Below are 23,512 nucleotides of genomic sequence, written 5' to 3' on the forward strand. Positions count from 1 at the left end.
CTGAAGGTGCGTCTGCTGGTGGGGGATCGGGACCGGCAGCACGAAGACCCCGAGCTGGACCTGCTCCGGGAACAGTAATGCAAACTGGTCCTGGAAAAGGGGTTTCTCCGCAGGCACAGCTTGGCGTCCAATGGGCTGTCGCAGTGCTCTTCCTCCTCCTCGTCTTCCTCCTCCTCCTCCTCTGCCGGGGAGCCGCTCTCGCTGCAGCTGTCGTCAAAGACGGTGTCGTACTCAGGGGTCTTGCAGAAGGCCATGTCCTCATTATCGAGAGCACTGTCCAGGAAGCCAAAGTGCTTCGTTAAGCTGGCTCTGATCTCCTGGTCTCGCAGCTGCTTGACGCCGTCCTTCCACACCATCTTGCTGCCCGCCTCCTTGCCGCCGAAGTCCAGCCCCTGGTAGTGCGCGTCCGGGACCCTCCTCTTGTGCTCCATCTCTGTCTGGCCTGGGGGCTCCCAGGACTTGAGCACCTTCCTCTGCAGGGTGGCCTCCGGCTTCAGCACCTGGCAGTAGTCGTGGTCCCCGAATGAGCACGAGAAGGGCCGCTTGAGCACGCCCGGCTGCTCGGCAGCACGGCTCAGATGGGCCAAGAGCTCTGTCCTCTCGGGGTGCTTCTTAGGGGCTTTCTGGGAGGCTCCTGTGTCCCCTGTGCTCCCAGCCCCAGGGCTGGGAGCCGTGCTGTCCTCCTTGCCTGCCTCCTGGGGGATGTCTGGCTTGTACAGGTCCTCCTCGGCGGGCTTGTATGGCGGAGTGGTGGGCGGCGTGAGACCTGAAACCCGAGTGAACAAACGATGGGAGTCAGCTCTGCCCTCCATCACACTTCATCCGATCCCAATGCCTGAGCTGCATCGACACTGCAAGGCAGGGAGGCTGCTCAGCCTCCGCCACCCTATCCACCCACTGACACTTTGGGGAAAAAGAAGGATGCCTCATCCCCAAGGGGACCCGTCGATTCTCCCTTCCCTCCTGGCCTCCCTCCAAGCAGCAGCCCCTCCAAACAGCCTCCCCACTTCCAAACGCTTTCCCCAGTGCCCATGTCGCAGCCCACGAGCTGCTGCTGATGCTCCAGCACAGAACCAGTGCACAGAGAATGTGCTCCTGCACCACGGGATGAAGCAGTGGCTTCAGGATTTCCCATCCCAGAGAGAAGTGAGAACACTAAGAGCCCGTCCTACCTGCTGTCCCACACAGCTCCACGGTCAGCATTGGCTCAAAGTTTCTCTTCCCAAAGGTCGGGTCACTGAACAGCACAAAATAAGGAGAGGGAAGGTGTGTAGGTGAACACAGAAAATAAAAAAAAGGAGGCTGATAAAAATGCTGCCTACAAATGAACCCTCCCAGCATGCCTAATGCCTGACGGAGATGGGGGCGAGCAGCATGCCCTCGCCACCACCGCAGCGGGGGCGAGCCACAGTCAGGTCCCCAGGGCACGTCCACCCTGGCACCAAACCTCGCCGAGAGCCTGGAGCTCTCCCAGCGCCTTGCACCTGTGAGCAAGGTGCAGGTGGCGGCTTTCCAGCCCCAGTGTGATTTATGTAGCCCACACAAATCCCCTGTGCACTTACGTTTGCGCCAAGGACAGCGTGAGACACCGTGGTGTTTCTGAAAGGCAGGGAGAAGCAGGGTTACAGCGGAGCTGGGCTCCCTCCAGCACCCATGGGGCAGGCAGGGGACAGGAGGAGCTGGGGCTGGGGACACTGCCGGTGAGGTGGCAGCAGCCACACGAGTGGAGGGATGGCAGGTTGGAGCTGCTCGCACGCACAAAGTGCTGGCCAGGGACAGGCTGATGGCAGCTGCGCTTCTGGGGCACCAGTACGGTTGAACCCCAGTGTGCAGGCACAGGGCGAGCCCTGAGGGAGGGGGCAGCCCAGTCCCTGCCGGGTTACACTGTCTGCCTCCTCATGCTATAAGGATGGGGAAACTGAGGCAGGAGGCACGGGGGTCGCGGATTGGAACAGCACCCCAAGACCAGAACAGCTGCCAGTTCCCCATGCGTGGGACCCCTCAGCCAGGTGGCACCCAGGGGACACCTCCCGCCCCCTCACCTGCTTGCTGCCGGGGGGCACAGTGCTGGCTCTCAGCACCTTCGCCCACCTCGCTGCCCCCTGGGGATGCCAGGACGAGGGGCTGAGGCTCTGCTGGCGGTGCCACGCTCCCGCCGTCTCCCTCCTCCGTGCCGCCCACCTCCACTTCGGCCGCGGGCTCCTCAGCGGAGAAGGCCTCCAGCAACGGGCACAGCGTGGGCTCCCTGGAGGCGGGGGCCTCCTGGGGCACAGAGGGCTCGAGGGGCGGCTCGTCAAGTAAGGAGAGCCAGTGGCCCAGCTCGGGATTGAGTCTCTTGGACCGGCGGACAGCGTAAACGGTACTCTCTGGCCGCCGGGCTGCCTTCCCTGTGGACACAGCTGGGGCACCCACGCACTTCCCAGCCTCCTCCTCCAAACTGCCAGGTTCCCGTGGAGCCTCCGCCTCGGCCCCGAGGCTCTGCCTTGGCTCTGTTTTCTCTGGCACCACTTTGGCTCTGGATTTGCAGGTCCCACCAGTGTCTGCCCCATCCTGGACCAGCATGGCAGGGCAGCCGGCAGCGGGCGGCCGGGCAAGGGAGGCATACACGGGCTTGCCCAGGCGGTAGGGCTTGCTCACATCACACAGCAGGTCCCGTGCCAGCAGCTCCTTCAGGATGGAAAAGGATGCTGCGGGCTTCTTGCAGCCCCCAGCCGCCTGCCAGGCGCAGCCCGGCCGGCTCTCGGCACCACCAGGGTGTCCCGGCTGCGGGGGACAGTCCGGTTTGGCTCTCTTGAAGGGGCTGCTGCAGGGCTGGGGCTTGGCGTCAGTGGCGTCACGGGCGGGCAGCTTCCGCGGTGGCAGGCAGTAGGTGTGCATATAGCGGATGAGCTCCACCACTGTGTGCATCTCCCCGTCGCAGGAGAACCGGCTGCCGGTGCTGTCCTCCGCCAAGGAAGGGGAGGTCACCGCGTCACCGGAGCTCAGCGAGTCCTCGCTGGAGTCGCTGCTGTCCTCGTGGTGGGCACAGTCGCCCGCGGCAGGGTGGTGGTGGCCGCTGGGGCACTCCTCCGGTGCGCGGGAGGCTGAGGTCTGGGCGCAGGGCGCCGCTGAGGTGAGGTGCCGGTGCAGCTCAGTGCAGCTGCGGCTCTGCGCCTGCGGGACGCTTACCCTCCGGTCCCGGAGAGGTCCCTCCACCTTGGGAGAGCAGAGGGGAGACGGTGAGCCCTGCGCCTCGCCCTCACACACAGCCCCAGTGCTGAGGGGAAAGAGCAGCCCGGGGTAAGGAGCCAGCTGGGATAATGGCTGGATATCCAGGATAATGGAGCCGCCAGGGCTAGTGGGTTTCCCTCAGGCATGCCAGGAGGCAGCTCCTCCTCCCCAGGAAGGATTTGCAGCTGTTCCCAGGCATTCTAATTTGCCCGGCCTAATGCACTGCACAATTACCATTATCCAAGTAGAAAAATCTTTGATGGCAACTTCTACTGGGATGCAGGAGATTAGCTTAAGATCAGGCTCTGCGGCGCGACAGGCAGCTCTCCCCAGGCCGAGTGATCCCACATTTGGGTGTAAACCATCGTGGTAAAGGGGGGCGAGGGGGCGGCTTTCATAAACTAGCGCCTGGTGAAACGGAGAGGTCTGAAAATACCTTTGTGCAGGGCCTTGAGGGTCGGGACTTAGGGGTCCCCGGGCGCCGGGCGCTCCCGTCTCTCTGAGCCTCGCAGCTGGGAGGCGCGTGCGATGGAGAGAGGAGCAACTTCTTCAGCTGCAACGAGAAGCGGCGAGAAAGCGCGTCGGCACTGCGGCGACAGCACCGCACCTCTGCTGGCGGCCGCCCGCGCCCCAGGGGCTGCAGGCTGCGCCCAGTGCTAAGCGTCCGATTCAAAGACGGGGGGGGCAATAAAAGGGCACCGAGGGGCTTCACGCTGTGGCTGTGAGCAGGCACCTGTCAGCGCTCGGCAGCGCTCAGCCCCCTTGCCCAAGACCCTGCAGAGGGCAGGGGTGGTGGGGACAGGGGCAGAAGCAGGGGAATTTGCTCCCCAGGGCCATCCCCACTCCGACCAGACACGTGGGAGCTGTTGTGGCGTCCAAACGTCCATCAGCTCTGTCCCTAGGTGCCAGGCTTCACGTTTCTAAGCGTGACTGATTTGGGCAGCTCACTTGGGTCGCCCTGCAAGGCTTGTTCAGCTGCAACACCCAGAAAGGGGCCTCCCTTCGTTAATTAGCTCGCAAAGCATTTTGCAGATGTAAGTCCCGGCGGGACATGCCGAGGGCTGGCTGAGGATCTTCCCCAGCCCACTCCATTCAAAGACTCCCCTGCAGTCCCTCGGGGTGGTCGGAGTGGGGTTTTCCTTAGGTTACACATAGCGCAATCGGTTCTGACAGCGAGGTTAGCAAAACTCTTTCCTTCTACTCAAACACTTTTTTGGTCAGGAAAATAAAAAATATATATATATCCCCCAGCCAGCAAGGATGTTTTGTGTCCCACCCGTCGCGCTATCAACCGGAGGCAACAACAGCTCAACAGCAAGGCGACTGCGCAGGGGCTGCATGGAGGAGATAGATCGGGGGCTAGGCCCCCCCGTGCTGGCCCGTGGGTTTGTAGACCCCTGGGTTGGGCTGTGGGGTTTTTAAGGGGTGATAGGAACGGGGGTTTCCTGGGTCAGAGGCTGCCAGGAGACATCAGCCGGGGTGCCTGAGGCTTTGGGCGTGCAGCTCCTGTCGGTGGAAGCAACCAGCACCTTCCCCCCCCCCCCCCCCCCACAACGTATACATCCTATATATACACATCCGTATCGTGTGTGATATATACACCCACCTGCGCGCAGGGCTGGGGGCTGTGGAAATGCACGCTCTCACCACTGGATGTCACTCCTCCCCGCCACAGCACGGCTTTGGGGGAGACCCCGGGCAAGACTAGGGGGGCGCTGGGGGGAACCATGAGCCCCCGGAGGGAGTGGGCTGGGTGCCCCCACCCCAGGGGACCTCCCGGGAACAGTGGAGGGTTGCAGCAAATGCTGCCGGTTAGCACGGGCCGGGACCAGGAGTGGGGCTGGAGCCCAGATACCTCAGGGGACCAAGAGGGATGCTCTGGTCTCCAAGGCTATAGGGACTGGAGGCCACACGTGGGGGCTTGGGGGGGGTCAAACCTCCTGCAAGAGCAGCGGGGAGCTTGGTCCTGGGGACCTGAGGCAGAGCCAGGCAGGAGCAGCCACCTGCCCTGGGGTTTGGGGCTGGGGTTGGGATGTGCTACAGAGAGCCCCGGGCAGCCCCACAGCCTCGCCTCGCAAGAAAAGGAGGTGTGTGGGTCCTGCCAAAGCCGCCCCCAGCACCGTGACACCCCCTGCAGGCAGCGCCCGCCCCCTGGGTATATATATTTATATACACACAGCAACAAGCAACTCGTTCCCGTGAGGATGGCGATGGAGGTGACAGCAATGATGCAGAACATGTATACGTATACAATACAAGTATATGCTTTGGTATTGACGGTTAGAGAGAGTTTTAAGCCTAGAATGAAAAAATTCAGACCTTTGCTTCCTATCATACCCATGCAGCCGGCTTATCAGGGGCTCATCCAAATCCACCTTAAACAGTAGGAAGTGGGTTCTTACTAGAGACAGCTCATCAACCTCGGGGGCCGGGGGCGGCCCCCCCGAGACCGGGACGGCGGGTTTGGGGGAAGGGGCAGGCGAGGTGTAGGCATGGTTGAGCGTGTCCCCCTCTTCCAGAGCTCGGAAGGCAGCCAGGCCCACGTCAGCTCCCTGAATATCATCCAAAGTCTCGGTGAGGGCCGCCAGCAGCGCTTCATTCTCACTGTCTATTATCTGAAAGGAGCAGAGAGAGGGAATCAGGCCGAGCGAGGCACCCGCGGTCGCTCCCTCCGGGGGGGCATGTCAGGCTGGCAGGGGGCCGAGGGGGGATTTACCTCCCTGGGGCACAGAGATGGGAGCAGGGGAGAATGACCCGCGCAGGGATGTCATCCGTCCACCCACAACCCTGGCAACCCCCAGGGGAAAAATAATAGAGAGCATCTTCTGTCCCTAGAAGCAAAGCGCAGCGGGAATGGGGGTGGCGATTAAAAGGCTCCTTGACCAAATGATCCCGGCTTTGGGCTGTGAGCCTCCCGGTGCCAGCTGGAGGGGATGCTGGGGGGAAGGAAACGTGGAGAGCCCAGCCCAGGGCTGCCCGGGGGAAAAGAGAGTGCAGCCCCCTGCGAGGGCAAGGGCAACAGCCCCCATGGCACGGGGAGCATGACCCTGGGCAGGCTCCGTGCATGAGGCCCCTTCCTGTTGGTGGTACGGTGCAAACGCCCTAGACAGGGTGCAGAAGCAGAGGAATGGCCCAAGCGAGCCAGGAGTTGGCTTGTTTTGGTCCTCCTCCTCAATAGGCTCAATGTAAACCATATCCAACAAGAAGAAGGCTACTCTCAGGTATAAAATTAGCACGGGACAAGTTCAAGCTCTCGGTGAGGACTGCGGACTGCACACAGCCTCCCTTATTTCTCTCTTCTTGTTTAAAAATTAAATATCTTGAGTTCCGTGCCCTAACCTTGCTTGCAGTTACTAGAGCAGGCTCCAGGGAAAGGCAGCAGGATACACCATTTTTGGCTCCGTTTCTTTTCCTCCTGTTATTGGCACGAGACTGCTGTGCACACAAGTTCAGTGGGATACATTTCATTATACGCTGCTGCTCCTAACGGGCCTGCCTTTTGCATTTCTTTTCTGTTTATCTTTTCCCCAGGAAGTTCAGCGGAAAATATGCATCTCGTGATGAAGGTCCGTCAGCTGGACTGGACCATTTTCAAGCACAGCATCAGCACAGCACAAAAGCCAGAGGGCTATTATTATGGCCAGGTCAGAAAATATCAGGGCTTTTTCTTTTTTTTTTCTCCTTTCTTTAAGAACAAATCCTCTGCCTTCCCAAAAAGCAACCCACTGCTGGTGACCAGCAAGCCCCAGTGTGCCACAACCAAGCTGGCCTCCTTGTTCCAGCGGGAAGCGCCTGGAGATGCTCAGCAGGGCATGGCAGCCCCATCCCCGGAGGATGGGGCACATTGAGGCCATGGCACAAGAGGAGGGAGGATTCTGGAAAGGCAGCCCCACTGCTCCTAGCTCTCCTCCTCCCGCACCCGAGGGCTGCCCCGTGCCCTGGAGAGCAGGGAGTGTTTGCTCTCCTTAGGCACAGCTGTAAGTGTCAGCATCGGAGATCAGACATCGTGCAGCTTGCTTTTTTATACCAGCGCTCAGCAGCTTGGTCTCCCCTGCCCCACTGGGGCTCCAGTAGCCCCTGCCTGCCCGCAGCTGCAGCAGTGCATGCCCTGCTCCAGGGTGCATCCACCCCAGGGAGGCAGAGGTGGGTGCTGGGGACACCCCCACCCACGGGTGCCCCCCGGCGTGCACAGAGGTGATGCTGAAGCTGGAGAGCACAGCACAGGTGGGCTGGTACAGCAGCCCCGCTCCGCTCGGCACCTCCTCATTAGCCTTGCTCTGCTTGCTCCATTTAGACCCAGCGCGCAAATTAATGGGAGCACTAATCAGCTGGGGAGGCGATATTAATAGCTGTCCCCCCACACCTCCCCTCCCTCCTCTACCCTCCCCTGCGCTCCCCATGCCTCGGCCCTCGGCAGTCGCCCATGGGAAGGTGCAAGTGAGCGGCCCAGGACCAGCAGCTGGAGGGATGTCTCCCCACATCCCCGTGTCCCCTGGGTACCTGGAAGAGCTCGGAGTCGTCGGTGCTGTACTGGCTGGACTCGGTCTCAGAGTGCTCCGCACACCACTGCAGCTCGCTGAAGCAGCCGGCCGAGTCCAGGTCGCTGGTGTCCAGCTGGGACAAATCGATCTCAGGGAAGTCGGAGTAGAGGTGCTCCTCGCCGGACACCTCATACTGCGGAGAGAGGAGAAAGGAGGTGAGCTCACGGCCACACCACAGCACTTGGGGCTTTGCAGGGGACACCCAGGCTGGCAGCGACGGGCTGCAACCAGCAGCAACAACAGCGGGGACGGCCGGGACCTGAGGGAGCTGCGTCCCCACGTGCCATCGCCTCTGCTCGACCGCGTTACTCAGAGCCCAGATGCAGCTTTTTGGAATAAAACTGGCAAATGGCTCAAGGGAGAGCAATTACACAGCAGCTGAGGGAGCACGGAGCACCTCCTCACCGTGGTTTTTGCAAACCGGTTTGCGCAGCCCGGCACCGCCGTCGGTGGGCACCGAAAGCTGCCCTGCTGCCACCAGCGAGCCCTCGCGGCAGCACCAGGCACATGTGGAGCCTGCACGGGAAGGGCCTCATTGCTCCAGCAAGCAAACAGCTGCCAGTGCCCTCAGACGAACCTCAGGAGCCCTTCCTGCCTTCGGTGGTGCAAGGCTGACCTCCAGGCTCATCCAGCTGCCCCGGCAATCAGCAGCAACGGAGGGAGGCGAGAGGCTTGGGGCGCGCACAGGATGCAGTGCATGGGGCAAGGCTCTGCGGGGTGGCTTCACGCCGGTCAGCCTGGCTGTTCACATCCCCATCCCCATCCCGGCTACGTGGCAGTGAAACGCTCGGTGACAATCCTTGGGAAGGTGCACATCCCACGGCACCGTGAAGGCACTGCAGCCCCCCATACTTCTCGCACATGCAAGAGAAAATGGCATGGAAAAACATTGACATCCAGGAGCACATGGGGCAACCTGAGCTCTAGGAACTGAGCTAAAAATACCCATTTAATCACCAAAAGCAGCTGAGACCTGCCCTGCTTCCACCTCACTCCTTCATTGCCTCCCCAGGTCTCCGCATGGCCAGCCCCTGCCCACCCCGCGCCCAGCCCTCAGCTCCCTACTGGATGCATCCTCAGCAAAAAACAGGGCTCAGACGCAGAGGTGAAAGGTCTGGTGCAGATCCACCTGGTATTGGCTGCCCAGGGGGAGTTTTCTGGGGATGAGGGAAACAAGTTTATTTACACAGCAAAGGGATTTAGGAGCAGGCAAACATCTGAGCACGTGAGAGGCTGTGGAGGCAGAAAAACATGGCCTCCACTTCTGCCGTGCTGACAGGCTCTCCTCTGACACGCAGCAGGGGGAAAGGGATCTCAAACCGAGCTCCAGGAAGGGCAAAGATAGGGTTTCTCTCTTCATTGTCTTTTTTTTTTTTCCTTGGGATAATTGAGGATCATAGATGATCAACTCGGTGTCCCCCCAAAGGATGGTCCTGTGCACACCAAGGCTGGGGTCTTCAACCCCTCCCAGCAAAATCTTTGCTTTCCGGGTGCTCAGAGCACGTGCAGTGGGATGAAAGGTCCCCGTTCTCATTGCTGCCAAGTCTGGGGATGCAGATCTCCCTTCAGCCCAGCTCAGCCAGCCCTGCTACTGCGCGTTCGGTGCCCTCTGCCCTCCCAGGCACGTGCGTTACCTGCCGTGCCTCCTCCCTGCCTTCCCTCCCCAGCTCCTGCGCCCGCCCCAGAAAACATCCTGCAACAACTTTGGCTCCCCCTTCTCCCCAAATCTTCCCATGGGAACACAGGCAAAGGGTTCTATTTTTAGAAAAGCCATACACATATATATACGTGTGTGTGTGTGTTCAATTAAAAATAGCAAAGCAGTCAAATCCTCCTGCTCCTTTTGATATGCCACAAGGGAAAAGATCTCGGTGCTGAGATCACAAGGAGCAGCTGACACCAGTACTTGGGACGTCTTTTGATCAACTCTGCAGATGTGACACGTCCCCGTTGGCAACAGGGCTGGGTAAAAATAAACTCCTGCAATCCAATGCTGCTGGGCTGCCCTGGCTGGGCATCCCGGAGGCAGGCGCTGGGGTCGGTGTCCTCACGGTGCCCTGCCGCTCGCGGCATCCCCAGGCAGTGCCCGGCCATGGATGCTCCTGGATTCCTGGCTCACATAGGTCAGGAGCACCCCCAAACTCCACCTTCCCGGCATGGCATCCCCACGTCACTTGTTTGGCAGGGAGGATTCATTTCAGGCCAGCAGCACAGGGAGCGCATGCCGACACTGCCAGTGCGGTACCGGTGTGGGGCTGCTGTGGGCACGAGAGCTCATCTGCTCCAGTTCTCCCTTTTCCCACCCTTTCCACTTCCTGCTGCCTTGGGAGAGGAGTGAACTTTTGTTCTAATTTTATTCGGGAGTTTGTAGGAAGATCAGCCCTGGGTTCTTGGTGTGCAGCCAGCAAATACCCATGGCGACATGCTCGAAAATTCGGAGGCATCCTCCAGCCCAGACACCTGGCCTGTGCGCGCTGCAGCGTGGCCGTGGCCGGAGCTGCCGGGGGCTCTGCGGCTTCTCCGACCAACCCTGCTGCCGGGGAGGGCTGCGAGGGGGCCACGTGCCCCCCACCTGTGCCCTCTGGGGACACGGGAGCAGAAGGCTCAATTGTGGGTTGCTCCGGGAGGCAGGCAGGCACCCTCACTCACACTGAGGCTTTGTGCTGTTTTGTGGATTTGTGCTCGTTTCATGTCCCCGTGGTGCTGGCCATACCCAGGAGCACCCCTATCGCACCTCCAAGGGGACCCGGTTGAGCTCAGCCATGAATTCCTGCTGCTGTGGGGCCAGCAGGTGGGATATCGCCCCAGAAAGGTGATTTTCAGCTCCTTCTGCTCTGGAGCCGTGCTAACCCCAAGTGTGGGCGTGTGTAGGTCTTATCTCTGCACAGAAGTGAGCCCAGCTCTAATTCAAATATTGGATTAACGAGACAGGAAATGTTTTCCTCTTTTTCAATGTGAACTTGGGCTCCGGGGGCTAAACCAGCTGCTGGTGAGCGTGGCTGGGGCTGGGCCAGGGTCCCCCCAGGACAGCCCTACACAGCGGCCGCCCAGCGAGGTGGCTCAGTCTGATGGTGCCTGCAGTGCTCAGCGTAGGTGCTGGCGGGTGATGAGCATGAGGACGAGTTCATCTCAGCCTGCTCTTCAGTTCAGTTCCCCTCAATGCGCAGCGGTAAGCCCTGCCGGTTCCCCACCTGCTGTGCATGGCACCAGTGAGCTGTGCCTGCAGCTGGCCTGTGGCAGAGTTTGGCTGCCCAGCGGGGTAAAACCACCACACTTTCCTCAACCCCGGGACAGAGCGGGTAGGAACTGCCCTTGTCTACAAGGCTCCTGCCTCCAGCCCCTTGAAGTGGCAGCCAAGAGCTCTGCAGCCCAGCTCCAGGCACAGGGGCAGGCGGGCAGCCCGTGCCTGTGCTCAGCGAGGCTGCACGAGGGGCAGCCTCTGAAGGCTGCCGGTGCAGAGACGCGGCTGGATGGGGCACAGCAGCCTCTCAGTAACTTAATCCCGGGTAAGCCTGGAAGGCCAGATTTGTGTCACCGCTTGCATCCGTGTCCCCAGGACGCTGTGAGATTGGCCTGCCGCTCACCCACCACTTTGCTGCTCCCTGCGCCCGGCGAACAAAAAGGGAAGGAAAACGGGGGCTGTCTGGGGAGGCCGAGGGACGGGGGCAGAGGCCGTGTCCTCGCAGAAGAGCGAGGCCGTGACTCACCCCACACACAGCCTCCTTCCTCCACACCACTAAGTGCCTGCTCAAGGCATTAAGGGATAAATGTACATCCACGCACGGGAGGCAGAGCCCCAGATTAGCCCGTAGCATCCCAGCTGCGACTCAAATTGTTGAGAAAATGTGGAGAGCTCAGGGAGTGCTGGCCCCGCGGCCTGCCAGGTGCAGGTGGGGAGCCTCCCGCTCCGTGCTCTTGTCCCGAGCCTGTCTCTCAAAAAGAACGAAAATCCTCGGGCAGGGGTTTTGAAGGCAGCCGTCCGGGCTTATCAGGGAAATCCGTAATTACAGACTGCTTGAAATGGGGATTACAGACAAGCGGGGAGGCAGACACTGCGCGATTGTTTCACTGGGGTGAACTGGGCAGGCAGCGAGGGGGTGGCTGCAGCACCAGGGGCAAGGCCACCTGTCCCTGGTGCCGTGGCCCTTGTAGGACAGATGTCTGATGCCCCGGTGTGCGGCCCTAGGCCTCAGCATGGGAGCGGGGAGGTGAGGGGGGCTCTGGCCGTGCTCCGGCATGCACCCTGCAGCCCGCGCCGAACCCAGCTTCTCCCTGTCCCCAAGCTGCCACCAGCCCCTTGTCACCCGCGGGGACGTGCCGGCTCCCTCGCTGTCCCCCGATAAGAGGTGCCAGCACGGGGTGGGCAGCTCCCCGTCGGTGCCAGGAGGGGGGCAGAGGTGGGGATGGATGGAGGAGGGAGCTATAAATAAGCACAAATACAGCAAGGAGGCACCTGGCCAGAGCTGTGAAGGTCACCGGAGCGTGTGCCTGCAGATAGCAGCCCCCCTCCCCATGGCATTTGACAAAATGTCACTCTGAAGGAGGAGGCACAGTGTCGGGTTGTGCCTGCTGCCCGGCCGCCCCTCGGCACCCCGAGATATTTATAGGCAGCATGCTGGGGTCCCCATGGGACCTCTCCCTGCAGAGCCCTGGCCCTGGGATGGGGACGAAAGGAGAGCTGCAGGGTGGCGAGGTCGGGGACTTTGCACAACAGCACCTTTGGGGGGACAAGGAGTGCAGAACCCAGCTTCCCAGTTCTGCACAGTGCTTGCGACATCTTGCTGCCCTGATAGGGTCAGGGGATTTTGCCCTCTGCACTCTTTTTTTTTTTTAATTGGTATTGATCTGTTTTATTGATCCAGCCCAGTCGGAAGAAAAACCATGCTGCTGCATGGGGGAGCCCTGGTGCCCTGCACAGCACCCTGCCCCAACACCTTGCACAGCACGGTGCACCAGCACCCCGCACAGCACCCCCCTCCCCAGACGAGGTGCCCAGAAGCTGTGCAGGCAGCACAAGGCACCCACTGGGCCGCTCAGCCCAGGGCCTGGGGCATGGCCGTAGCCGAAAGCACAACGAAAGCGTTCTCATTCACTGACTTTTGTCTTACATTAGAGGGGTATAATTAAGATCAACCACGAGATGCGAGTAGTAGGAAATATTAAACTTTAACTACAAACAATAAACATGAACTTGCCAAGGTGTCTTTGATATGGAGCAAAGATGGAAGAAATTGCAGTAAACTATCCTTGAGTCACAACATGGATCCAGAAGAAAGGAGTCTGAGATAGTGGTGATAATGCCCTGAGTAAACAAAGGTGTACTGGAACATTTCAAACAAAGGTGTGTCGAGTTTAGGAAGAAGGGCAGCAGCAGAGTTCTTACATCGCAGCTTGCAGAGCTGCATGCTAATACCGTACCCATGGCTGTTTATTTGGACTCAGGGTGCAGATCCCACTTCATTTCTGTGTGGGATACCCGCAGACCTCGAGCCCCTGCCGTGCTTGGCCGCGCTGCAGGCACTGCAGAGCCCGAAGCCCCACACCGCTGCCGTCACCCCCTGTGCCACCACCCCGCCACCAGGCACGGTTAGCAAACCAGGCCGGGAGGTTATTTTGTCCCATGCGATGAAAAGGGGCAGCAGGCAGATGCAGTGGAGGACGGGACGTTCCCCAAGAGGGCCTCTCATCTCTCAGCACCAACTAATGGAGGCGCGGCTGCTGCCAAGCGCGCAGGATGTGCTTTGCAGGGCAGGGGCTGCCAGCTGTGCCGGTGCAGGCACACATAGCAGGGTGACAGCAGTGCTCAGCACCCAGCTGGGGCGCAGAAGTCATGCCCAGGGCAGTGCACTACCAGGCAGCTTTGGCCCCCGTCACGACTTTATCCCGCACCCACAGAGCAAACCAGCAGAGCGCAGACCCAGTCCTGAACCCTGGCAGTGTTTTAATGAGCTCTACGCTATCTGCCCCAAAACCACAACCAGGAACAGCAGATGGCACTTGCCCAGCTGGGTGGCCCAGGTGGCGTGGGTCCTGCCCCCAAGGATGGCCATGGGGGCAGGGGGCAGTGGGGCCAGCGGGGCAGGCGGGGAGCCCCAGGAGCGGCCAGCAGCACAGGGGTCAGGCTGTGCCGCGGGACGGGGCACGCGTCTGACTCAGTGGGGAGCTGCCCCTTAGCCAGGCTGCTTGTCACCAAAATTCCCCACCACGGCAACTGCCGCCTTTTGAAAGGATAATATGAGCAGGCGATTATTTTCAGCCCTTCCTCTTGCGATGCTCTGGCTGCCAGGAGCCACATGACGGCTGTGGGCAGAGGGAGGGCCCTGCCGGGTCGGCTCGGGGTGGCCGCGGGGCCGGGAGGAGGAGCGGCCCTGCCTGTCCCCTGGCCACCAGCCACCGCTTCACTCCTCCAGCCTGCTCTGTCCCCGGGAGAGCTGTAGACCCCTCCCCTCGTGTAGCCCCCTGTGGCTATCACCAGCTCGGCTCCATGGCCACTGCTCTTTATGGGAACCACACGCTCGCCTGAGCCCCTCACAGCTGGCCCGGTTGGGGAAGAGCAAAACCATGCCAGGAGGCAGCAAGCAACTGTCCTGCGGCTCCCTGCACTGCGAATGCCAGAGAGGTTGAACCAGTAATAGCACGGGGAGGAAATCAGAGATGCTTCCCACAGGGAACATGGTACAAATCCCCGTCCCATGCCACGCTGGGTTCCCAAGCTGCCCCTGGATCTGCCCACACTACAGGCACAAGCAGAGCCACGTGCCTGTGTTGTTGCTCTTGTGGAGCTCCCCTGGTCATGCCAGCTCCTGTGGTCCTGGAAACCCATGAACCATGCTCAAGGGGCTTGCAAAGGCGGTGTGGAAAAGCCAGGAGGCTTTTGGGGTTTTCTGGGAAATGGCAAGGGACCCAGCCATCCATCTCTCCATCCAGTGGCGCAGCTCTCCATCCAGTGGTACACCGCAGTGCCTGCTGTCTAGAGGCTGGGAATTGGCAGGAGAAGTGAGGACAGCAGGGGATGAGCTATAATTATTGAAATACCCTTCTCTCCTGGCCTAGGACACAACTCACAGCTCTTGAGGAGTGGAAGTGAGCGGGGGGCCCTGCCTCTGCGCGCAGCCCTGCTCTGCCGCGGGTGGAGGGCTCGGATTTTTGGCACTTTCTGATCTCTGTGTCAGCAGATCCGCAGCCATGAAATGGAATCTGAGGTTAAAGCCAGCCCAAATCCTGGCCCTTCACACACAGAGCTGAGGAACGGGTGGAGATAATCTGGTGGCTGCTGCACAGCCCGGCCCTGTGCTATCACTTTATTAGGTCTGTGCCCAGCGGTGTGGGATGCTCCTTGGCTCGCCCCATGCAGAGCAGGAATGCTGGGGCAGCCTGTCCCCAGCCCATCCTGCCATGGGGGTGGCAGGCAGGGGACAGAGGGACACATCCTTCCCACCTGCCAGAGGGTTTGGCACAGGAGCATGGCCACTGTTTGATGTCGTTGGCACCACGAGGAAGCAAAGTACCGACTTAGCACTAATCAGCACGAGGTGGGAGACGGGGAAGGTTCAAGCCCAGGTTAAGAAAGCGCAGGGAAGATCTTCCCGCATTAGCCTGAGCTCTGAGCAGCTCCGGCCCCAACACATCGCTGCCATGGGCACACTCAGTGCCATGGTCAGGATACCCAGCACCGAAACCGAGCCTCCATGGACCCTTTCTCTTGCTGGTCACCAGAGCCCCCTCTAAGGAAAGCAACAAGGAGGGGCAACATTGTTTCTTGCCCTACTCCCACTGCCTGCAGGCTCCAACACCCCAGCATCCTCCCAGCATGATTGCCAGTACGCACTCCGAGCCTTTATACCTGTGGCCAGGACACCCCCTTCCTCCCTCCCCATGCCCAGCCACCCTCAGGGATGGAAAGCGCTGGCTCCCCATGGCATGGCACGGCACGGCACAGCACATCCCAGTTTTTAAGAGCAGGTTTTGGGGGCTGAGCAGCGCCTGGCATGCCCCTGGGAGCACATTGTGCCTCTGAGCCTCACTGTGCCCAGCTCCCACACGGAAAATGAAGCTCTTGCAAGGCATCTAAGGATGAAAACCGCTGTGGAGAGAGCAAAACCACTCTGATCTCTGTGCACCCTCCCACCAGACCTGTTCATTCATGCCCAGGCCTGTATCCCAGCAGGGGTGGCAGCGCCCGCATTGCCCAGCCCTCCTTACCTGGCCCCCTGCACCTCTCACAGCATCCCCCGGCTGCAGGGAGCGGGCAGCGCTGCCCGTGCTGGCTCCTGCCCCTGCTCTGCGGGATGCCTGCTGCCCTGCCTGCACCGCCAGGCCCCCCGCAAGACAAGGAGCAGGGTCCCCACCTGCCCCATCTCCCGAATCGGGGGTGCCCTCCTTACTCTTGTTCATCCCCTCAGCCATCCACTCTCCCTGTTTCAGTTGCTGTCCATTTTCTGCAAAGTGCCCAGCCGGAGCAGATGTGTCACCATCCGGCGGGGTCACCGCTTGGTCCTGCTGTGGTACAACCCTGCTGGTGCTCCAGGAAAGTCGTGGGGGGAGCCTGGGCACAGCGTGGGCACCAACACCTCTGGGCTCTGCTGTACCCTAAACTGCAGAGAGCTGGCACCACCGCGTGTGGCTCATACCAACAACAACAGTGGTGGGAAAGGCGCTGGAGAGTGGCTGGTGCTCTCCAGGTGGGCATAAATCCTGCTGGGCAATCAGCTCTGCTAACTGATAGATGGCATCGATACCGCGCCAGCTGGTGCCGGGGGAAAGCAAGGCCTGGGAAGGTGAAATGGACCAGGTTGTAACAGGACTCGTGTCCCATGACTGGAGCACGGCTCTGCGAGGCGATGGCGAAGGTGTGATCCCTGACCAGCACTGCGGGGCTGGCTGCGGGTACGCCGGCACCACCCAGCCGCACTTTCACTGGCATAACCTGTTTGGCCCGGGGATTTCCCAGAGCTACACCAACAAACACAACGCGTCGCCTCTCCTGTGTCCGCACTGTGCTGGTACCCCGGGAGCAGGCAGAATCCCACCTGGGCAAGCATCTGCCCCATGTTTGGGCTCTGCAGGGAGCAATGCTGGCAGCTGCAGCGGGCGCAGGGCACTGGGGCCGGTGCCGCCAGCCCGGCTGCTCTTGCAGAGCTCCCGTGGGGAGTGGGCGCTCCCCGCTCTGCCCCCCAGAAAAGTGACTCACCCCGGAAAGAAAGCGCTCTGAGATCTGCAGATAGAAAAACCCCTCCGAGGGCAAAATGCTTGTTTGGGAGTGCATGCAAACGAGGCCGATCGCACACAAACACAAAGCTCCGCGCTCCTCAAAATTACCCCCTGCGAGGGACCACACCTTTCCCCTCCCCAAAACCCCAGCCCAAGAGGCACCGGCGGGCACGCAGGGAGCTGCAAACCCTGGGTGGGGCCCGGCCGCTCCCCGCTGCGGCTGCTGGGGGCTGCTGGGGGCTGCTCCCGTCCCCTCCTCCCTGCCTGGTGCAGACACAGCCCAGAAGCATCACCACCGGCGCCCAACCAGACCTGTCCCTGCCCCTTCTGCTCCATGTCCTGTGCCACCTCCCTCACCACTGTGTCCGTTCTCAAGCCGTGTCCCCTCCATTTTTGATGTTCCCCACATCCAGTGAATTTGGGGATCAGCCTAAAGCCGGGTCCCCGGGGCAGGCTGGCCCTGCGACCCAGCCCTGAAATCCAGGTCCAGCAGCCCGGTGCCCAGGGACCGGTGTCAGCCCAGAGCCACCACCAGGCTGGTATAGTCCTAAGCTCCCTATGGATAACACTGGGAGCACGAGAGCCGAGGGGCCCCTCGTGCAGGCAGCTTGCCCTGCTCGCAGCAGCATGTCCCCACAGAAGGGCTCGCAGGGGTTAAGGTGACTGCTCTGGGTGCCACCTTCATAAAGGCGGAATGGTCCCCGCGCCCGGCAGAGCTCCCCAGCCATGTGAGCAGCTCCAGTTACCCGGCCCCTTTTATCCGATCCACCTCCCGCTCAGAGGAGGCCAGCCATCTCTCCCCGCTGCCTCCACTCTGTGTCGGGGCTGTGGGGCAGGAGCAGGGCCGGGTGTCCTTGGGCAGAGCTGTCTTCGCCTCCAATGTCACCCCGGAGAGCAGTGCTGTGGCTCCAGCCAGCGGGCTGGGCACCCTGCATGGACCCTGCCTGTGCCATGGGTAAAACCAGCCTCAAAACCCCAACAATGCTGGGGGCAAACGTGCCACCCCCGCAGCAAGCAGCCCCCTCGGCCCCAGCACCCATTGCTCTGGCACAAACGGGGCTCCTGGCCGTGGGCGCCCGGGTGGAGCCGCTCGTCCCCAGCCCCGGCCGCGCCGTGCCTGCTTGTGCAAACAGCAGCAGGAGCCGTTTCAACTAGTTGGACGGCTGCCTCGTGGTCAGGTGCCTTCCTCCTCCTCCCCAAACAGCCGCTGGTGCCTCAGTCCCCCCCAGCTCCACACGCTGCGCCCTGCCACTGAGGTGTCTCCCTCCCTTGGGTGCCGGGGCAGACCCGGGGGGTCGCCAGCCCCCAGCACGGTGCGCTCTTATCTCCCCGCCTGCTGCACGGAGGCACCAAAAGGCAGCTGTGAAGCAGCCCTGTCAGCGGGTTTCGCAGTCCTTGAGGTGTCCTCAGACGTCCCCGTGCTGCCGATGCAGAGTGCACCACGGGGGAGTGGAGGAAAGGTTGTCCATGCGCAGCTGGCACCGGCATAGCACCAGCAGCAAGGAGCTCGAGCTGCGCAAGCCCCAGGGCGCAGCAGAGGTAGAAAGGGGCTGCTTGCCCCATCGCTGGTGAGTGCTGCCCATCGCTGCAGCCATGCTCGGGTCTCCCACCCTGTCTGCATCCTCGGTGGGGTACAGGAACCTGAGCAAACCGCTCCCTGTGACCTGCTGCAGTCGCAGTTTGGAGGGGTGCCGGGAAAAAGAGATGCCACAAGCCACAAAGGAGGCGCTGTCGCATCTGTCACCAGGTTTCTCAGCCACGCTCACACCCCGAGGCAGTGCTTTGGCATTTGCTCTGCCCGTACTACCTCCCCAGCCTGGGAGCAGAGAGGACCCAGCATCTGCTCCAAACAAAGTCCGCCGCATTGCAAAATGGGGGCAACACCCAGGATCCGAGCACCACTGCGCAAATCTCGTCCCACCCATCCCAGCACCGATCTCACGCTCCCTTGGGAGGGCAGGAAACCTGGAGCAGCCTGGCTCTGTGCAGAGATCTTCCTGCTTTGCACAACACTGCTGCCTCTCCTTACTTTTCAGGATTGCGGGAACTTCATGTGCTGCTGTTTGAGTCAGCGGGGGCCTGGCAGCCCTGGCAGCAGCAGGGAAATTTTCCCTAATCCCCTGGCTGCTCGCACCAGCCCCGGGGCAGAGGCTGCTGGTGCTGCAAGCACCACGTGGCCCAGCACCGCACGGTGTTAGCGGCACGGTGCTGGCACGCCAAGGTGCATGGCTGCATCTGGGCCCCGGGCTCCTCCTGCCACGGATGTCCAATTTGGGGAGCCTCAAGGGGATGTGGGGAGGGAGAAGTGCTGCGAAGCCTGCCTCTGCAGCGCTCCTCACAAAACAGAGCGGGCCCAGCAGCCCAGCTGATGGAAAGGAGACGTGGCTGCAGCAGCGGTGGTGCAGGGAGAGGAGCTGACACCGGGCTGGGGTGGCACCAGAGGTGGGCTCTACCCCTGCAACACGTTTCTTTACCACCAACTTCCGTGAAAAAAAAGTAAGGCTTGTGCCAAAACCAAACAGGCCCCAAGGCAGCTCCCGTGCCAGGCTCCCTGGGAAGCTCAGCTCCACACATACCCCCCCCCAGGTGCCGAGCTCCAGAGGCGGGGGGTGCTTTGTTTGGGGTGCTTTTCCAGCCAGTGCTGGGTGTCCTTGATGAGCTTTTCTGCAAAAGTGGCATCAAACAGGAGGAGCGGGGAAACCTGCCTGCGCTGAATAGTAAAATCCGCTGGCAACACCGTGACGCTTCTCCAGACTGCATCTAAATATAGACTCCTCATTTGTTAGCATGCCTGTTGCTGGATTTGGTGCAAGGAGCCAGGGTGCTGCGCTGATGGTCCCCCATGGCCGCTGCCAGAGCCCAGCCAGGGCAGGGCTGCAGAGGGATGGAGGTGACAATGTGGCACCGCCACACCGCTGGGCACCCCAGCAGCCCCACCAAGCTCAGGCTTCTGCAGCAGAGCCACGAAGGACCGGAGGAAGCTGGGAAATTTGTGTCCCGGGCCATGCAGACAGCGGGATGGAAAAGCTCTTCCTTCTTGGGAGGGATGCCCTCTGCAGCACAGGTTGGTCATATGCCCACGATCCCTCCCAGCTGTGCAGGACACAGCCTCCAGCAGGTGCAGCAGCTGCAGAAGGAGCAGCGAGGTCAGACAAACAGGGTGCAAAGCACCACACGTACCACGAGGCTTCTCCCTGCTGTCTCCTGGGATTGGTTTGCTGGCAAAATGCCGTGGGTCCAAATCCCCCATTCTGACTCCTGGAGGTTTGGAGGCGCACGAGCACCTCTTTTAGAGGGCATGGCCTCGGTGGGAAGGGCTCCTGCTGCGAGCAGCGGCAGGATGCGGGGCACCCAGCGCAGGACGCTGAGCCAGCCCCCAGGAGCAGGGTTTCTGCAGCTCTCCTGCTGATGCAACACAGGTGTACTCTGCCAGCCAGCACGGCTGAGGATGCCAGCACTCAATCTGGCTGCACTCACCATCTTCCTGGGGCTCCGGGCAAGGAGACATTTATGGCAAACGCTCCAGGAAGCCCCAAGGGAAGGAGATGCCCCCCAGCATTTGCTGGGAACCTGCACCCTCCTTGACTTGACTCCTTGGCGGAGAGCACAAGAGGTGAAGACCTGGAGGCCACCAAATGCTGGCTGTCACCGCGCTATCGGCCCCGCTCCCCTAGCAGCACCCCCAGCCTGCCAGGGGGACGCTTCCACATCCCCAGCTGCTGCACAAGGGCAGGGGGTTGCGCTCCAGCCAGCGCCACTAAATGCCACGCCGAGGGCTGCCCACTTGCTGCCATGTCCCAACACCTGGGAAAAATGGGGAAGAGACGGGGTGAGCTGCAAGCCAGCCCCTGCCCCGCTGGGATGAGGCGCTGCTGGCTGCGCGCAGCAGCCTCCTCTGTTCCTGGCGCCGAGTCCCGTTGAGACGGGGCCAAGGAGGACGGGAACTCCGGGCATCCCGCGCCGCCGCCGGGGCATGCGGGGACATCTGCACCCCCAGGCACGCTGCTGCCAGCGTGTCACAGCCACATCTCCTGCCCCGTGACCGCGGTGTGCGGCCAAAGGAGACACCTCCGGGTCCCCAGCCCGCCCGGACACCCCACCAAAACCCCACGGGCTCAGGGTCCCAGACACAAGGACGTCACACCCCAGGCTGTCCCCACATGGGGACAGGCAAGACAAGCCACACAACTCATGCAATGAAGCTGAAAAGCCACCCAGTCAGTGTCCTCTTGGGAACCAGAGTCGGGGGATATGCTTTGGCCCTTTTTCCCCTGGTTTTACCATCTTCCAACCAACATACAACCCAGTTCATTTTTTTGAGCCTGCAGGGAAACTTGAAGCCATTGGGTTCTCCCCGCATCCCCCCTCGGGGTGAGGGGGGAGTTTAAATGCTCCGTTTCTCAGCCAGACCTTGCAGATGGCAGCAGTCCATCTTCTGGGGGAGAGTGGATGCTGGGAAGCAAGCCCGGGCCAGAAGGACAGCTCGCAGGGCCAGAAGCACATCAGGAGACGTCCCTGTGCCTTCACAGGCTGCTCCCCCTGCTTCCCCTGCCCAGAGCCCGTCCTGAGCACGGGCCTGCAACAACCCAAGCAAGCCAGAAACGTGCTCCCCGGGGCACATCCCTCTCTGCGGCAGTGTCTGCAGAGAGAGGGAGAGACAGGCTGGAGCTCCCATCCTTCCCCAGCCCCGGGGCCTTTCCCCCACTTCCCCTGAGCTTGCAGGGCCACAGATCCTCGTGCTGCTGCTGGTATTTGGGTAGCAGGCCACCGAGCGCCGGGGACACAGAGCCAGGAGCAGCTGAGAAACGCAGCCCTAAAATAAGAGTTGGCAGGAGGCAGACGCAGCTTGGCAGCCAGGGGACAGGCTCCAGGCAGCAATGGGGACGCATCCGGTGGCTCCCTTAGAGGAGAGCAGGACAGACAGAAAGCAGCACCCCGGCCCTGCTGCGTGGGGCTCCCACCCTTGTGTTTTCACCCCAATTCTCCATCGGTGCACGGGTTTCCCCACCTGGCCCCACCACCATGCCCCCCCAGGGCAGGTTTGCTGTGAAAGGCTCCCAAAGCTGCCTGCTCCCCCACTCTGTCATCTCCTCCTGCACTTCCAGCAGCTCCCGACCGCGGCTGTGCCTCAGTTTCCCCTCCTGGCCCTTGGGACGGGGACTCAGCCCCCACAGAAGGATGTCGCCAATGCCTGCCAAGGGATTTGCAGCTCGCTGCCATGCCGGCTGGCATCCCCCTTGGCTCCTGGCAGGGACCAAGCGCCGTCCTGGAGAAACCTCTGCAAACCTCGCCTCCCCCGCCTGCTGCCCCAGCCCGGCCCGGCCCCGACACCCCCTCGCCCCTTGCCCCTCGCCTTGCCCACAGCCCCGCGGGGGGAGCGGCACAGGGCAGGCGGCGCGGGTACAGCCAAAGAAGGAAAGGAGCGGGACGGGACGGAGGAGCCGGCAGGGCTCCCAGCTGGCACATACTGTAAAAGGGAACGGGACTGCAGGGCTCCAGCTCGGTGGATTTAAGATGGCTGTGAGGCCGGGAGGAGGAGGAGGAGGAGAAGGAGGAGGAGGATGTTAACCCTCCCAGCACCGTGCTCGTGCCAGGGGCACTGCGACGGGGACAAGCAGCAGGCTCTGCTCAACATTTTCCCGAGGCTCTGCTCAACATCAGATGCAGAGGGGTTCCCCTGATCCCCACCCGACAAAATGCAGCTGGCCGTGCCGGCAGGCCCTGGGAGATGCTGCCCTAAAGACGGACCGCTGGGAGGAGGAAGAGGAGGAGGAGGCACATGGCAGGCACCTGCAAGACGAAGCCACGGAGGTGACCCCATCGGGCGCATGATGCTCAGCATCGAAGCCCCCTCGAACCCCGGCTCCCCTGGGAACGCTGCCCCCAGAGCCCACACCAGGGGCACAGCTGGGCGCACGGGGGCTTTGGGGGGCTCAGCAGCACCAGAGGGGCAGGAGAGGGGAACCCATGGGGCCACCCACCCGGCACTGCCACCCCGCAGATGGGCAGAGGGGGTGGCTGCTCAGCTGTCCCCCTCTCCGCCTGTGCACACACCTTACTGACTGCTTTTTCCTGCTTAATTTTTTCCCTTAAAAACATCAGCTTTGGCCCTCCCCGGGTTTTATTGTTGGATTCATCAAGACTTTGAGTAGCCAGGCTTGGTGATTGGAGGAACAAAGGTATCGGCACTTAACTGCAACTTCCTTTCTCTGAAATATTTATTGGTCATTGACGTCAAGTAATTATTGAGAATTATTAATTAAGAAAGCATTTAAGAGCGTTGCTTTTGTTGAGGTTTTGTCATTACAATCAGTTTATCGTCCAACAGAAAAAACATCAGCCTTTCCAGTTGCTTGGAGTGAAGCAAAGCTCCTCTAATTAATTTCCTTTTCCGCAGCAAGTGTTTTGCTTTGACCCACCTCGGGGACTTGCCTTTCTCCAGGTATGACAGCCCCGCCAGCTCGGAGCGAGCCAAGGGGACCTCAGGGAGGCCATCGGATGGGAACATGATGTCCCCTCCAGCTTGGCAAGGGCAAGCGTGAGCTGCCGCA

At 61.2% G+C, this 23,512-nt stretch overlaps 1 protein-coding gene across 3 annotated transcripts in view; it reads right to left on the minus strand.

Moving 5' to 3' along the window:
• The window catches only part of PPARGC1B (PPARG coactivator 1 beta), a 45,132-nt gene that overhangs the window by 8,937 nt on the left and 12,683 nt on the right, over positions 1-23,512 (minus strand). For 2 of the 3 annotated variants that reach the window (XM_083798096.1, XM_083798098.1), the window contains exons 2-8: positions 7,711-7,884; positions 5,613-5,825; positions 3,647-3,763; positions 2,043-3,195; positions 1,563-1,599; positions 1,173-1,237; positions 1-766 (exon numbers count right to left, since the gene is read on the minus strand). In XM_083798096.1, the coding sequence (XP_083654222.1) occupies positions 1-766; positions 1,173-1,237; positions 1,563-1,599; positions 2,043-3,195; positions 3,647-3,763; positions 5,613-5,825; positions 7,711-7,884 (2,525 nt within the window). The remainder of the gene's footprint in view (positions 767-1,172; positions 1,238-1,562; positions 1,600-2,042; positions 3,196-3,646; positions 3,764-5,612; positions 5,826-7,710; positions 7,885-23,512) is intronic. The other variant, XM_083798097.1, reaches the window with a different exon arrangement.

The sequence above is a fragment of the Anser anser genome (genome assembly GCF_964211835.1).
Source record: "Anser anser genome assembly, chromosome: 14".
NCBI lineage: Eukaryota > Metazoa > Chordata > Aves > Anseriformes > Anatidae > Anser > Anser anser.